Genomic DNA, 12,605 nt, shown 5'->3' with positions numbered 1-12,605 from the left:
TACAGTACCTTTTCCTATCTGCTTTTACCATAAAGTTGAATATCACCTTATTCTTAAGGGAACAGAGTCCTTTCCTGGAAATTTTCCTAATGTCTATCATAACAGTTTTGACATGTAACCAAAACAGTGACTGTAGATAATCAGATACTTTTTTTTTTTTTTTTCATGGCTGTACAGTATACTATTGTGTGAATACAATACAATTTATTCATCTTCTCCCTCTCCCACCCTTGAAGGTGGACTCCTCCAGTGCAGGCAGCCAGGGGGTGTGGACTGTCTGGTCCCCATGAGCCTTCTCTTCATCTACCACATGCCCTAAGCCACCTAGAATCCCTCCAGGCTGGCAGCATTATGAACACTGGCACTGGTTGTCTCTGCCTTCATTTTAAAGCTGAGTGTCTCATGGATGTGGCTGGAATTTCCTGGAGATGGGCCCGCTTAGCGAAGCCCCTCTTCTTCGTCAGAAGCAGAGCATTTTTTAAACATCACAGCCTTATAAAGAGTCTGATGGGCTATGATATCGAGAATCTGTGTTGCCCTAGAAGTTCAAATACATCATTTGTGTGGAGAGGTTTATTTTCACTCTTGATCACATTGGCAACTTGTGAGTCTTCTAAACAGCCTCAGTAAAACTTGGGACCAACCTACATTTGGATGGAGTGGGAGGATTACTAGGGGATGTTGAAAAGTTGCTGCAGAGACAAGTAGAAGAAAAACTGAGTGTCCCATTATCCCTGCTACCATCCCAATATACTAGCCTTTATGAAGAGTATTAAGCCTTTCAATAAAGGGGAGATAAGTTTTTGTAAATATTAAGATAAACCTACATACAATTTTTTACTTTTAAGAAATTCATTTAAGGGAGAAAACCAGGTTAAAATGTAAAAGTAGGTGATATGGAAGATTGAGAAGAAGAAAGAAGCTGAATTAAAATGCTTTTATAAATTATAAAAGAGGATTAAAAACTCTTAAGAATAAACGGAAGACACTCAGTAGAAAGGTAGATTATAAGGAATCAATGTTGTATATAAAAATGAAAAAGATTAGAATCCAACAAAAGTAGCTTGAATCCTAGCTTCTTAGAGTATAGAGATCCTTGTAAGAGTTGTGTGGTAGCCAGGGTCTTTTTGTCCTCACCTTTTATTTTCGCAAGGAACAGGTGGAATGGATTTACAATTCGAACAGAGGTAGGTCAGGAGAGCCGAGCAAGTACCTGGCCACTTTAGTACAAACTGCTTGGCCTTACAAATTGTGTCAGACTGTCCTTCTTGCCAGGCATACTTTAGCCTTAGCCAAAAGCTAGACAAATATCAGAAGACGTGTTAGTCCATGTAGGTCCAGAAGATGAAAGTGTTATGACTGAGGAAGGGGGAGAATTACAAAGTAGAAAATTTCAGACTTCCCAAAATGAAAGTGGTTCCACAAGAGAGTAGGCTAACTTGAAAGTATTTGGTAAGCAGGAGCCTAATACCGTGTCTGGATCAGGGATTAGCAAAGATGGGACATTAAAGGCCTCTACTCAGCCATGTTTATTACCCTGTGGTGGATCCTTCAAATTGATTATACTTTGTTTTTTAACCAGAGTCTTGACATGGTTTTAGGATATTTCACAATCCAGAATGTCAGACCAGTCTCTGTGAAATTACATGGCAGAATAAATCTGTTTGTTTACCAAAATAGATTGTTTTCAGGATTTCGTGATTCTAGCTCTGAGTTCATGAGAAGAACCATGTGACATAGGGAGAGGAACCCTGGACCTGGTTCAACTCCTGGCTCTGGGGCAGAAATAAGGGTGATTGTTGAGACGATCCGATGAAATTGCGAAAGCTGTAACTTGTAAAACAGTTTTACATTTATTATGTCATTTCGGAAGTAAAGAAATGCTAAATCAGTCCTTTTGAAAGGAAGCATTTGTTTTGTTTTTAAAAGAATTTAAGTGAGATTTTAAGCTCTCACAATTGCTTTATTTTTCTTTTTCCGAAAAAGCATTCACAGCTCTGATGGAGGGCAAAATCAATAAGCAGCTGAAAAAAGTTCTAAAGAAAATAGTAAAAGAAGCCCATGAACCCTTGGCTGTAGCTGATGCTAAACTGGGAGGGGTCATTAAGGTAAGATCATGATTTTCTTTGATGCCTCCTAGTCAGATCTCACCAGCCTAGCCTTTGCAATAAGTTGTTTATGGTTTATTTTTCTGTATTAGAAATTTCAAAGTAAAGTAATGTTGTCTCTCACTGAGTAAAATTTTAAATTTTTCTTAAATTCTTGTACTTGATCTTTTTTCTCTAGGCTTAAATAGTAATTGATTGCCACTAGGATTAGCAGACCAGGCACACATAAGAGATGCTTGTTTATTTTAGAAAATGCAGATAAATAAAAAAGATGATAAAATTAGCTTTAGCCCTGCCACCTAGAGAGACTCTGTTAACATTGTGTATGTAATGCCAGTTTTTGGTCTAGCAACATTTTTTCTTCCTTCAGTAAAAATGAGGTCATAACTTTGTTGTTGTTGAACATGTGTTTATTAGAAAATATTAGCAGAAGATGGAGTTGATAGAGGTAAAATGTGCAGTGAGAGTGAAAAGATGGAAAAGTAGGCTCCCGTGCTCAAAAGGCAGAGCTGTGAGAGCTAGTTCTGGTAGGTTTGACCTTTAGTAGTTTCAGTGGTGTTGCAGTGATGGTTAATTACTGTGTTCATGAACACACTCCTGATCCATGAAGTAAGGATTATATTATGCTGTAGGTCTTTTAAGGTTTAAAAAAAAAAAAGTGTTGGATTTGAGAACTTTTTTTTTTTTTTAAAGGTAGAATGGTTAATTTAAGAAGTTCATTGGAATAGGTTATTATTTCTAATACTGCCCGATAGTCTGCTAGTTATCAGTCTCTGCATTTCACAAATCTTAGTTCATATTTTTCTGTTAAGAATCTTAAATTTTAACCATGTTATGAATTGAGCAAACATTTTCAGCATCCCAGGAACTGAAGCGTCATTCCACCTGGTGTTCCAGACTGAGCCTTGAGTATGCATTATGCTCAAGAGAATGAAAACCTGTGAGAATGTGTAATAAACAGTACTGCTTTAGTGGGTGTGTACACACATGGTATAAACAGTCACAGAAGGATGTATTGCTGAATGGTGGGGTCACAGATGCTCAAAGTTTTTTCTTTACAGTTTCTCTATTTAAAAACTTTTTTTTTTTTTACAGTTATCACTTGTATAACATTTTGTTCTTAAACATGGTGCAATATGCACAATTTTACATGTTGTGTATGAGGGGAACTAGAACTATGAATGGAGATCTGTATGAAGTTAGCAAATACACTGTAAAGTAAAATGAAGGTACACAGGACAAAATTTATTATCCCATTTGTGGGGGGGTGTATAAAAATTTTAAACTTTTTAAAATAATTTTTATTGTGCTTTAAGTGAAAGTTTACAAATCAAGTCAGCCTCTCACGTATAAACTTATATACCCCTTACTAAGTACTCCCACTTACTCTCCCCCTAGTGAGTCAGCTGGGTCCCTCGTTCCAGTCACTCCTTTCGTGACCGTTAAACTTTTTTTATGGTGTGTGTGTGTACACATATACACTAACGCATATATATAGTTGGAAGTATTTATAGGGTATTAATAGTTATTTATCTGTACGAAAAGGACCTAAGGCTTGGAACTTTGACTTCTCATTCAGTACCCTTTATAGTGCTATTGATTAGAATCTTACGTGTTTATAACTTTTATAATTTTAAAAAGACATTAACATGAGGTAGTAAAAGAGTCCCTCAAACTAACAAGAAAGCGTAAGACTACTAAGTCAGATTGTATTTGTCTTTTTGTGACTTTTGATTCATGTAGCCAGGCTGCCTTCCAGAAGCTTGCACCAATATTGACTTGCAATAGTATATTCAAGCATTCTTCTGTGAACAACTAAAAACTATGCTTGCTTTTTTTTTTTTTTTTTTAATTGTGCTTTAAGGGAAAGTTTACAAATCAAGTCAGCCTCATACAAAATTTTATATACACCTTGCTATATACCCCTAGTAGCTCTCCCCTAATGAGACAGCACACTCCTCTCCTCCACCTTCTTTTTGTGTCCAGTCAGCCAGCTTCTGACCCACTCTGCCTTCTAATCTCCCCTCCAGTCAGGAGCTACCCACATAGTCTCATGTGTCTGCTTGATCCAAGAAGTTCTGTCCTCACCAGTATCATTTTCTATCCTATAGTCCAGTCCCAACCCTGTCTGAAGAGTTAGCTTTTGGAATGGTTCCAGTCTTGGGCTAACAGAAGGTCTGGGGGCCATGACCTCTGGGGTCCTTCTAGTCTCAGTCAGACCATTAAGTCTGGTTTTAGGAGAATTTGGGGTCTGCAACCCACTGCTCTCCTGCTCCCTCAGGGGTTCTCTGTCGTGTTCCCTGTCAGGGCAGTCATGGTTATAGCCGGGCACAGTCTAGTTCTTCTGGTCTCAGGCTGATATAGTCTGGTTTATGTGGCCCTTTCTCTCTCTTGGGCTCATAATTACCTTGTGTCTTTGGTGTTCTTCATTCTCCTGTAGTCCAGGTGGGTTGAAACCAATTGATGCATCTTAGATGGCTGCTTGCTAGTGTAAAAACTATGCTTTTAATCAAAGTGAAAAGATGCGTATATTTAAATCAATGCTATTTTTAACATTTAAGAAATGGTTTCAAGAGAGCCTTTTATTTAATACAGATGTTCTTGTTCCTGTAGGAGAAGCTGAATCTCAGTTGTATCCATAGTCCCGTTGTTAATGAACTTATGAGAGGAATCCGTTCACAGATGGATGGATTAATCCCTGGGGTAGAGCCCCGTGAAATGGCAGCTATGTGTCTTGGACTGGCCCACAGGTGAGATTTGCTAAAAAATAAAAGCAGCTGATTTAATAAACACAACACGGTTTTGAACATATTAAAAATGCTGATTTAATTCTTTTAACAACCTTATGAAGAAGTGGCAGTATTATCCTCATTTTATAGATGAGGAACTGATGCCCAAAGTCAATAAAGTGGTGGGTGGTGAAGCCAAAATTTGAATCCAGACATTCTGACTCCATTGCTTGGGATCTAAACTTTGTCATAGGAGTTTTTTGTCCGTTTGGTGTTGAGCCTCAACACTGGTCTTTGTCTTAACTCTCTTTTTTGTTTCTCTTTTCTCTATTCAGTTCTCTATTCACTTCTTATCTCCCAGAATTTTCTCATTTGTTATGGTCTCTTTGTGTATGTATGTACTGTGATTTTTAATGAGTTTTTAGAATGAAACAAAGAGAAGTGCACTAACCTACCATGTTTAATCAGACGTCTCTTAAAACTGGCATTTCTGCTGTATGTACTGTGACATGTGTTTCCGAAAAGCTTGGCAGTCTGTGAAATTGTGTGCTAAAAATGGGTTATGAGGAAAAAACAGGATTATGGGTAGCAAGTCTTAGCAAAAAATGTTAGAAACATGTTGTTTATTTTAAAGAAATAACTATAGAAAGCAGAGGTCTGTGCCTTTAAACAAACGAAAAAAGGTAAGCATAGACTAATGAAAGGGTTGAAGCTGCTGAGTTACAGGGATGAGCAAAATGCACAACAATCAAGAACTTTGTAATAAGCATTTTTAGAGAAAAAATAGCTTAATTTAGTCAAGGTTGGAACCTGGGGTTAATGGACATTTGTGTACACTAGTGGTTTTCTGTTAAGGATGATTTTTGTTGAATCGACTCGACAGCACTGGGTTTTTTGTTGTTGTTGTTGTTTAGGTATTTGGCAATGTCTGGAGACATTTTTGGTTGTCCCAGTTAGAGGGGCACGATACTAACAACTAGTGGGTAGGGACGAGGATGCTGCTGAACATCCTATAATGCACAGGACAACAAAGAATTATCTGGCCCAAAAAGTCAATAGTGCTGAGGTTAAGAAACTTAACATACAATATTGTTCCTCTATGGCTATTTGTTTTTAGGTGTTAGAGTGCTGTGCTCTTTCTTACCTAATTGTATAAGGCATTAATGTGCTGTGTTTTTTTCTTCACCAGGGAATGTATTATTTTTATTTCTTTTTTCTTTTTTATTATTGTACTTTAAATGAAGTTTACAGAACAAACTAGCTTCTCGTTAAAAAATCAGTACAAATATTGTTTTGTGACATAGGTTAACAACTCCCCAACATGTCAACACCCTTCTCTTCTTGACCTTGGGTTCCATATTACCAGCTTTCCTGTCCCCTCCTGTCTTCTTGTCCTTGCCTCTGGGCTGCATAATGTGTTCTTGTTCAACTGATTTTCCTACTTAGAAAACAGTAAAAGTAATACAATGTATTTCTGAGAGGAATTTGAATAAAAAAAAAGTTTTTTTAAAGATGTAATAATTTAAATGCTTTTCTTAGGTGTTATTTTACTGATTTATTTCTTCCCTTCTCCCCAGCCTTTCTAGATATAGATTGAAATTCAGTGCTGATAAAGTGGATACAATGATTGTTCAGGCAATTTGTAAGTATCTATTTTTCTGTTCCTCATGGGTTTTCTTCCTACTATTGAAACTTCTGTCTGTTAAAAAAGAGAAAGGAGATCAGCTAGAACTTTTAGTAAATAAAGTAGATAAATGGGAAAATGCCGTTAAAGGGAAGTTCCGTAATTTGACTATTTGGAGACAGTGTCAGTGAGTCGCGCTTATTAACATTAGGTAAACAGATTCCTTTGTCCTTTTTTTTGAAGCACGGTAAAGCCGTAAGTGGAATCGCTATAGTTTTGTATTCTACTTTTTTTTCACTTGGTGTTATAATAGGTTATTCTCCCATGTTGTTAAACTTATTTGGAAGTGTCAGAGTCTAGTAATTTCCAGTTTAAGATATCCCCTTAACTTCTGTTTCCTTTTCATTTTAATTTACTGCAGCCTTGTTAGATGACTTGGATAAAGAACTAAACAATTATATTATGCGGTGTAGAGAATGGTATGGCTGGCATTTCCCTGAATTAGGAAAAATTATTTCAGATAATTTGACATACTGCAAATGTTTACAGAAAGTTGGTGAGTAACTTGTTTGTCCTTTAAGGCATTGACAACTAAACTTATTTGCATCTTAAAACATGGGTTATAGTATTCCCCCCCCCCCTTATAATGTGTTCCTAAATACCATAAGTTGGTGGTTTCTACTTGACTTGTGGTTTCTACTCGACTTGGTGGAGGAGGAATCAGGAGTCTATTTTTAACAAGCTCCCAGGGTTTTTATGATCTATATGTAAGTTTGGGAAGTGTTGCTGTTAATGTCTGTTGGATTTTAAACAAAGTTTTAACTTTGGTGGCCTGTGGTGCAATAGAAAATGAAACGTTCTCTAATTTGGTTTTTCTAAAAATAGCTTGTTATAGTGAATACCTCTCAGTGAATTTGCTGTTAATAGGGGCAACTGCAGATTTGAGGAGAAATCTTACAATACTAGTAATATCTAATAGAAGAGTAGTTTTGCTACCTATATTGTTGTATACTGAGAGTACGCAAATACTATTAGTAGAGGAACCTGAGGGTTGCTAATAAATACGGATTACTTAATATGATATTGTTACCATATTAACTACCCCAAGAATGCCTGGTCCTATCTTGTGTACCTCAGTATAGCCTTAGCTCCAGATTACTTTTGTAATATTAGCCCTATGTACTTTTTGCCCGCTTTTCTGAGATAAGTTTTCATGGAGTTTTGTTTTTACTCTAACTAGAATCTGTTTTTTGGAGGGAAGTGGGAAGTGTTTATCTCTAAAACCAAGCCTCTCCATAAGGAAACCTGCTAGGTCAAACTTGTTCACTTTTTGTTTTGTTTAGGCAGCCTTTTCATTGGCTTATTTCTACTTTTTCTTTTGACTATTTGATGGATTTTATATAATTTATTGAAGAGTGATTCTCCCTCATCCTCTGCAAACATTCCATAGGTGATAGGAAGAACTTTGCCTCTGCCACGCTTTCTGAGTTACTGCCAGAAGAAGTTGAAGCAGAAGTGAAAGCAGCTGCAGAGATCTCCATGGGAACAGAGGTTTCAGAAGAGGATATTTGCAACATTCTGCATCTCTGCACTCAGGTAAATCGGTAACACAGAGAAAATAGTTGTGCTATGTAATACTAATTTTCTGATGGCAGTGATGATTTAATTGTTCACCTGAAATACAAATATGAGGGTGTACAGTCACTACCTCATCTGATGCCATCTTGATTTTTATATTGGGAGGGGGTAAATATATATTAAAACTCAGTTAGAAGAGTGTTATCTAAGTAATTATTTGTATTGTTAGCATTGTCTGAATAATGAGTTACCAAAATTGCATTAAGGCAGAGAGATGTGGCTTGGGTTATTTAATTCTGAGTTTTATCATATTTTTAGCCTGTAATGAGTTTTTTCTCTGGTTTGGAGACAAACATACCACAGTCACAGGATGACACAAATGTCTAGCTCTTGGAGTTTTAAAAAAATACAGAAATATTGACCAACATTTTTAGGCAGTGTACTGAGCGGTTTACATATCTTACCTATTGTCAGTGGTTTCTTTCGTACATTGTCTAATTCTCACGAGAGCCCTCTGAGGGTATGTGCTTACCTTCACTTTATAGGAAACTGAGGTTAGGACTGGTTAATTTATCAAGGCTTGTCACACAGCTGCTCTGTGATAATTTAGGAGAGACGTTAATTTTATAAAATTTTTTTACCTGATAAGATGTTTATGACTTGCTCATTTTGTTCCTCATACTAGGTGATCGAAATCTCAGAATATAGAACTCAGCTCTATGAATATCTACAAAATCGGATGATGGCTATCGCACCCAATGTTACAGTCATGGTTGGGGAATTAGTTGGAGCCCGACTTATTGCTCATGCAGGTGATGGTTGTAATGTGATTTGTAAATATTGATCTTTAGAGATTGGCATTTTCTGGCTAGGATTTTTTAAAAATCTTTGAACATCATTTATTAAAGACATATTGGGTAATAGAAAGAGGGAGATGGTATATGGATGAGGACTAAGGACCAAGTGTTGAATGATGATTTTTATTTGTTTGCCTGACTTCCTTTTGGATAATGAGGGCATCTTTAGTCACTACCTCTTCTGAGACACTTATGGTCCATTGTCAGAAGTTTGTTATGGTTAATTAGGATACTGAGATGAATGCAAGAGGATGAAATTTATTAGCATTTCATCAGATTAAGATTTGAACACAGCTTTAAGAAACCACAACAGGTGATGTATACCCTTGAATGGGAAAGTTTCACTACTGAATATGCTATTTTCATTTATTAGACTTAAAAAATATTTTTGAATAACTGATTTATAATCAAATTTAATGCATGTGTATGGTGATATTGTAAATACGCATTGCTACAATAACATACTATATAATTGAATATCTGTAAATACAATGAAATACTAGTTTTTTTTTATATATTACTAGAGACATTATTGGTATTCATCACAGAAGATCTTACGTATCGTGTACTTCTAGATGAATCTTCTTTCTCATTCAGATTTTGAAACAACAGGGCAAATAAAATATGGATAATTTATCACACAGCTCTTCTAATACTGAGGTGCCCTAATAAGTTTTTATTTGTTGGTATATTTCTTTTTACCTAAGCAGCAGAGTAGCTGGCATTCAAAATAAATCTCAGAAATGGGACTAGATTACTATGTGAAAACATGTTTATATACTTAAACCATTTCTGTGATAATGCTAATGGAATTAGAATAGTAATAACGTGTCTCAGGCGAGTAAGTAAAATGAGCTAATAAACTTAACCTTCCAGTTTGTCCCAGAAGTTCATCTCAACCATCTGCTTGTGGTAAAGAAGGAAGCACAAATGTTGGAGCACCAGGATTTTTAGTGAATTCTGCACTACAGAATCCTGTATTACTTCAGATTTTTATTTACTGTGGTGACTGTGATACTTTTGTTTAATACATAGGACTTTCAAATACTCCTTAAACTACTTTTTTTCTTCTGTAGGTTCTCTTTTGAATTTGGCCAAGCATGCAGCTTCTACAGTTCAGATTCTTGGAGCAGAAAAAGCACTCTTCAGGGCTCTCAAGTCTAGGCGGGATACCCCTAAGTATGGTCTCATTTATCATGCTTCACTTGTAGGCCAGACGAGTCCTAAACACAAAGGGAAGGTGAGTTACAGTTTTTTCCTAAGCAACCCGTTTTCTTCCTCCTATAGTGTACAATAAATCTTTCTATTGTCCCTTTTTCATTAAATAGAGAATGAGGATTTTTTTTTTTTAGGTGAAAGTTTACACAGCAAATTAGTTTCCCATTCAACAAATTATACACAAAGTGTTCCATGATATTGGTTGCAGTCTGCGCACTGTGTCAATACTCTCCCTATTTCTGCCCTGGGTTCCCATTCCCTTTTGGCTGGTTTTCCTATCTCTGTCTGCCTTCTCATCCTTATTTTTGGGCAAATGTTGCCCTTTTGGTCTCTTATAATTGTTTGTTCTATGGAGCACGTTCTTTTTTTTTTTTAATTGTGCTTTAAGTGCAAGTTTACAAATCAAGTCAGTCTCTCATACAGAAACTTACGTACACCTTGCTATGTACTTCTAGCTGCTGTCCCCCTAATGAGACAGCACATTCCTCCTCTCCACCCTGTATTCCCCGTGTCCATTCAGCCAGCTCCTGTCCCTCTTTGTCTTCTCATCTCGCCTTATGGAGCAATTCTTTTCAGGTGTCATTGTGTATTTTGTAGGTCTCTCTGTTGCTCGATCGTTTCTGGGAATGGTTGCAGTTCCAAATCAGAGGGGTGTCTTAGGGCCGTAGTCTTGGGTATTCCTCAGTCTCTATCAGGCCAGTGAGTCTGGTCTTTTTTTATGAATTTAATTTTTTGTGCTACATTTTCTTCCCACTCTGTCTGGGACCCTCTGTTGTGATCCCGGTCAGAGAGGTCGGTAGTGGTAGCCAGGCACCATCTGGTTCTTCTGGTCATGGCGTCATGCAGGCTGTGGTGCATGTGGTCCTTTAGTCCATGGGACTAACTGCTCCCATGAGTCTTGGTTTTTTCATTCTTTTACTCTGGGTGAGAAGAGATACCTAGTTGTGTCTTAGATGGCCACTCGCAAGCTTTTAAGACCCCAGACACTACTCACAAAAGTAGGATGTAGAACATTGTTTGGCGTTATGCCAATTGACGTAGATGTCCCCCGAGTCTATGATCCTTAGCCTCAAGGTTGGTGTCTTTGTCCCAGGAGGTGTTTGGTTGTGCATAAGAAGCTTCCATAATTGTGCCCCTTGTGTGTTCTGTTGTGTATATTAGTTTGCATGCAACATCTACAAATACGCAATTAGAGTAATCCACAATGTTACATATATCTACAGTTGGGTGTGCTCCCTTACACCCTCCTATGCCTCTGTACCATACCTATCTACCTATGTATCCGTTCATAAATTATTGTTAATGCTGTTGTAGGATTGTCTATATTATAGTAATTGCTGTAGTTGCCCTTTGTTCTTGTGTTCCTATCAGTGTCTTCCTTTGCCTTTGTCATGTTGTGCTGACTTCCACCATATAGAGTATTGCCTTTCCCTTCACTAATATTACCATGTGTCTTCTTTCTATTTAGTAATTTATTTTCTCTCCCTTCCCTGGTAACCATCAACAAATGTTGTTTTCTGTATGTAAACCTTTACTTATTTTCTTACAGTAGTCACATACAATATTTGTCCTTTTGTGATTGGCTGCTTTCACTTAGCATAATGTCCTCTAAATTTATCCATGTTGTGAGATGTTTCATGGATGGGTTCATCGTTCTTTATCATTGCACAGTATTTTATTGTGTGTATGTGCCATAGTTTATCCATTCATCCATTGGTGGCACTTAGGTTGTTTCCATCTTTTTGCTGTTGTGCATAATGCTGCAGTGAACATGGGTATGCATTTATCTATTTGTGTCACTGCTCTTATTTCTCTACGTTATGTACTAGGAGTGGGATTGCTGGATCATATGGTATTTCTATTTCTAGCTTTTTAAGTAAGTGCCATACCAATTTCCATAGTGGTTGTACCATTTTACATTTCCACCAGCAATGTATAAGAGATCCAGTCTCCCCATAACCTGACCAGCGTTTGTTGTTTTCTGTTTTTGTTTTAATTAGTGCCGTTGATGTTGGAGTGAGATGGTACCTCACGGTAGTTCTAATTTGCGTCTCTCTATAAAAAAAAAAAAAATTTTTTTTTCTTTAATGGCTAATGATCACAAGTATTTATTCTTTCATGTGTTTGTTAGCTGCCTGAGTATATTCTTTGGAGATTTGTCTGTTCGTGTCCTTTGCCCACTTTTCAGTTGGATTATTTGTCTTTTTATTGTTGAGGTTGTTGAAGTTTTCTGTATATTTTAGAGATTAACCCCTTGTCAGATAAGTTATAACTGAAAATTTTTCCAGTCTGTAGGTTCTCGTTTTACTCTTTTGGAGAAGTCTTTTGATGAGCATAAGTGTTTAATTTTTAGGAGGTCCCATTTATCTAGTTTATCTTCTGCTGTTTATATTTTTAGTTATGGTTAGTATACTACTTATGCCATGTATTAGGGCCACTAGGGTTGTCCCTATTTCTTCTTCCATGATGTTAGTATTTAGGTCTTTGATTC

General features: G+C 36.8%; 1 protein-coding gene and 2 non-coding genes across 6 annotated transcripts in view; all 3 read left to right on the top strand.

The window, feature by feature from the left end:
- Positions 1 to 12,605, top strand: part of NOP58 (NOP58 ribonucleoprotein) — a 33,288-nt gene that overhangs the window by 7,819 nt on the left and 12,864 nt on the right. For all 4 annotated transcript variants that reach the window (XM_064286805.1, XM_064286806.1, XM_003406131.4 and 1 more), the window contains exons 4-10: positions 1,987 to 2,108; positions 4,722 to 4,858; positions 6,415 to 6,479; positions 6,883 to 7,017; positions 7,912 to 8,057; positions 8,725 to 8,851; positions 9,973 to 10,136. In XM_064286805.1, coding sequence (XP_064142875.1) covers positions 1,987 to 2,108; positions 4,722 to 4,858; positions 6,415 to 6,479; positions 6,883 to 7,017; positions 7,912 to 8,057; positions 8,725 to 8,851; positions 9,973 to 10,136 — 896 coding nt within the window. The remainder of the gene's footprint in view (positions 1 to 1,986; positions 2,109 to 4,721; positions 4,859 to 6,414; positions 6,480 to 6,882; positions 7,018 to 7,911; positions 8,058 to 8,724; positions 8,852 to 9,972; positions 10,137 to 12,605) is intronic.
- LOC111749523 (small nucleolar RNA SNORD11B) lies at positions 8,108 to 8,186 on the top strand. Its single transcript, XR_002784651.1, has one exon. It is a non-coding gene; the product is annotated as a small nucleolar RNA SNORD11B (small nucleolar RNA).
- On the top strand, positions 9,003 to 9,086 carry LOC111749522 (small nucleolar RNA SNORD11). Its single transcript, XR_002784650.1, has one exon. It is a non-coding gene; the product is annotated as a small nucleolar RNA SNORD11 (small nucleolar RNA).

This window comes from Loxodonta africana, chromosome 6, assembly GCF_030014295.1.
Source record: "Loxodonta africana isolate mLoxAfr1 chromosome 6, mLoxAfr1.hap2, whole genome shotgun sequence".
NCBI lineage: Eukaryota > Metazoa > Chordata > Mammalia > Proboscidea > Elephantidae > Loxodonta > Loxodonta africana.
This window is presented reverse-complemented; position numbering and strand designations above follow the sequence as displayed.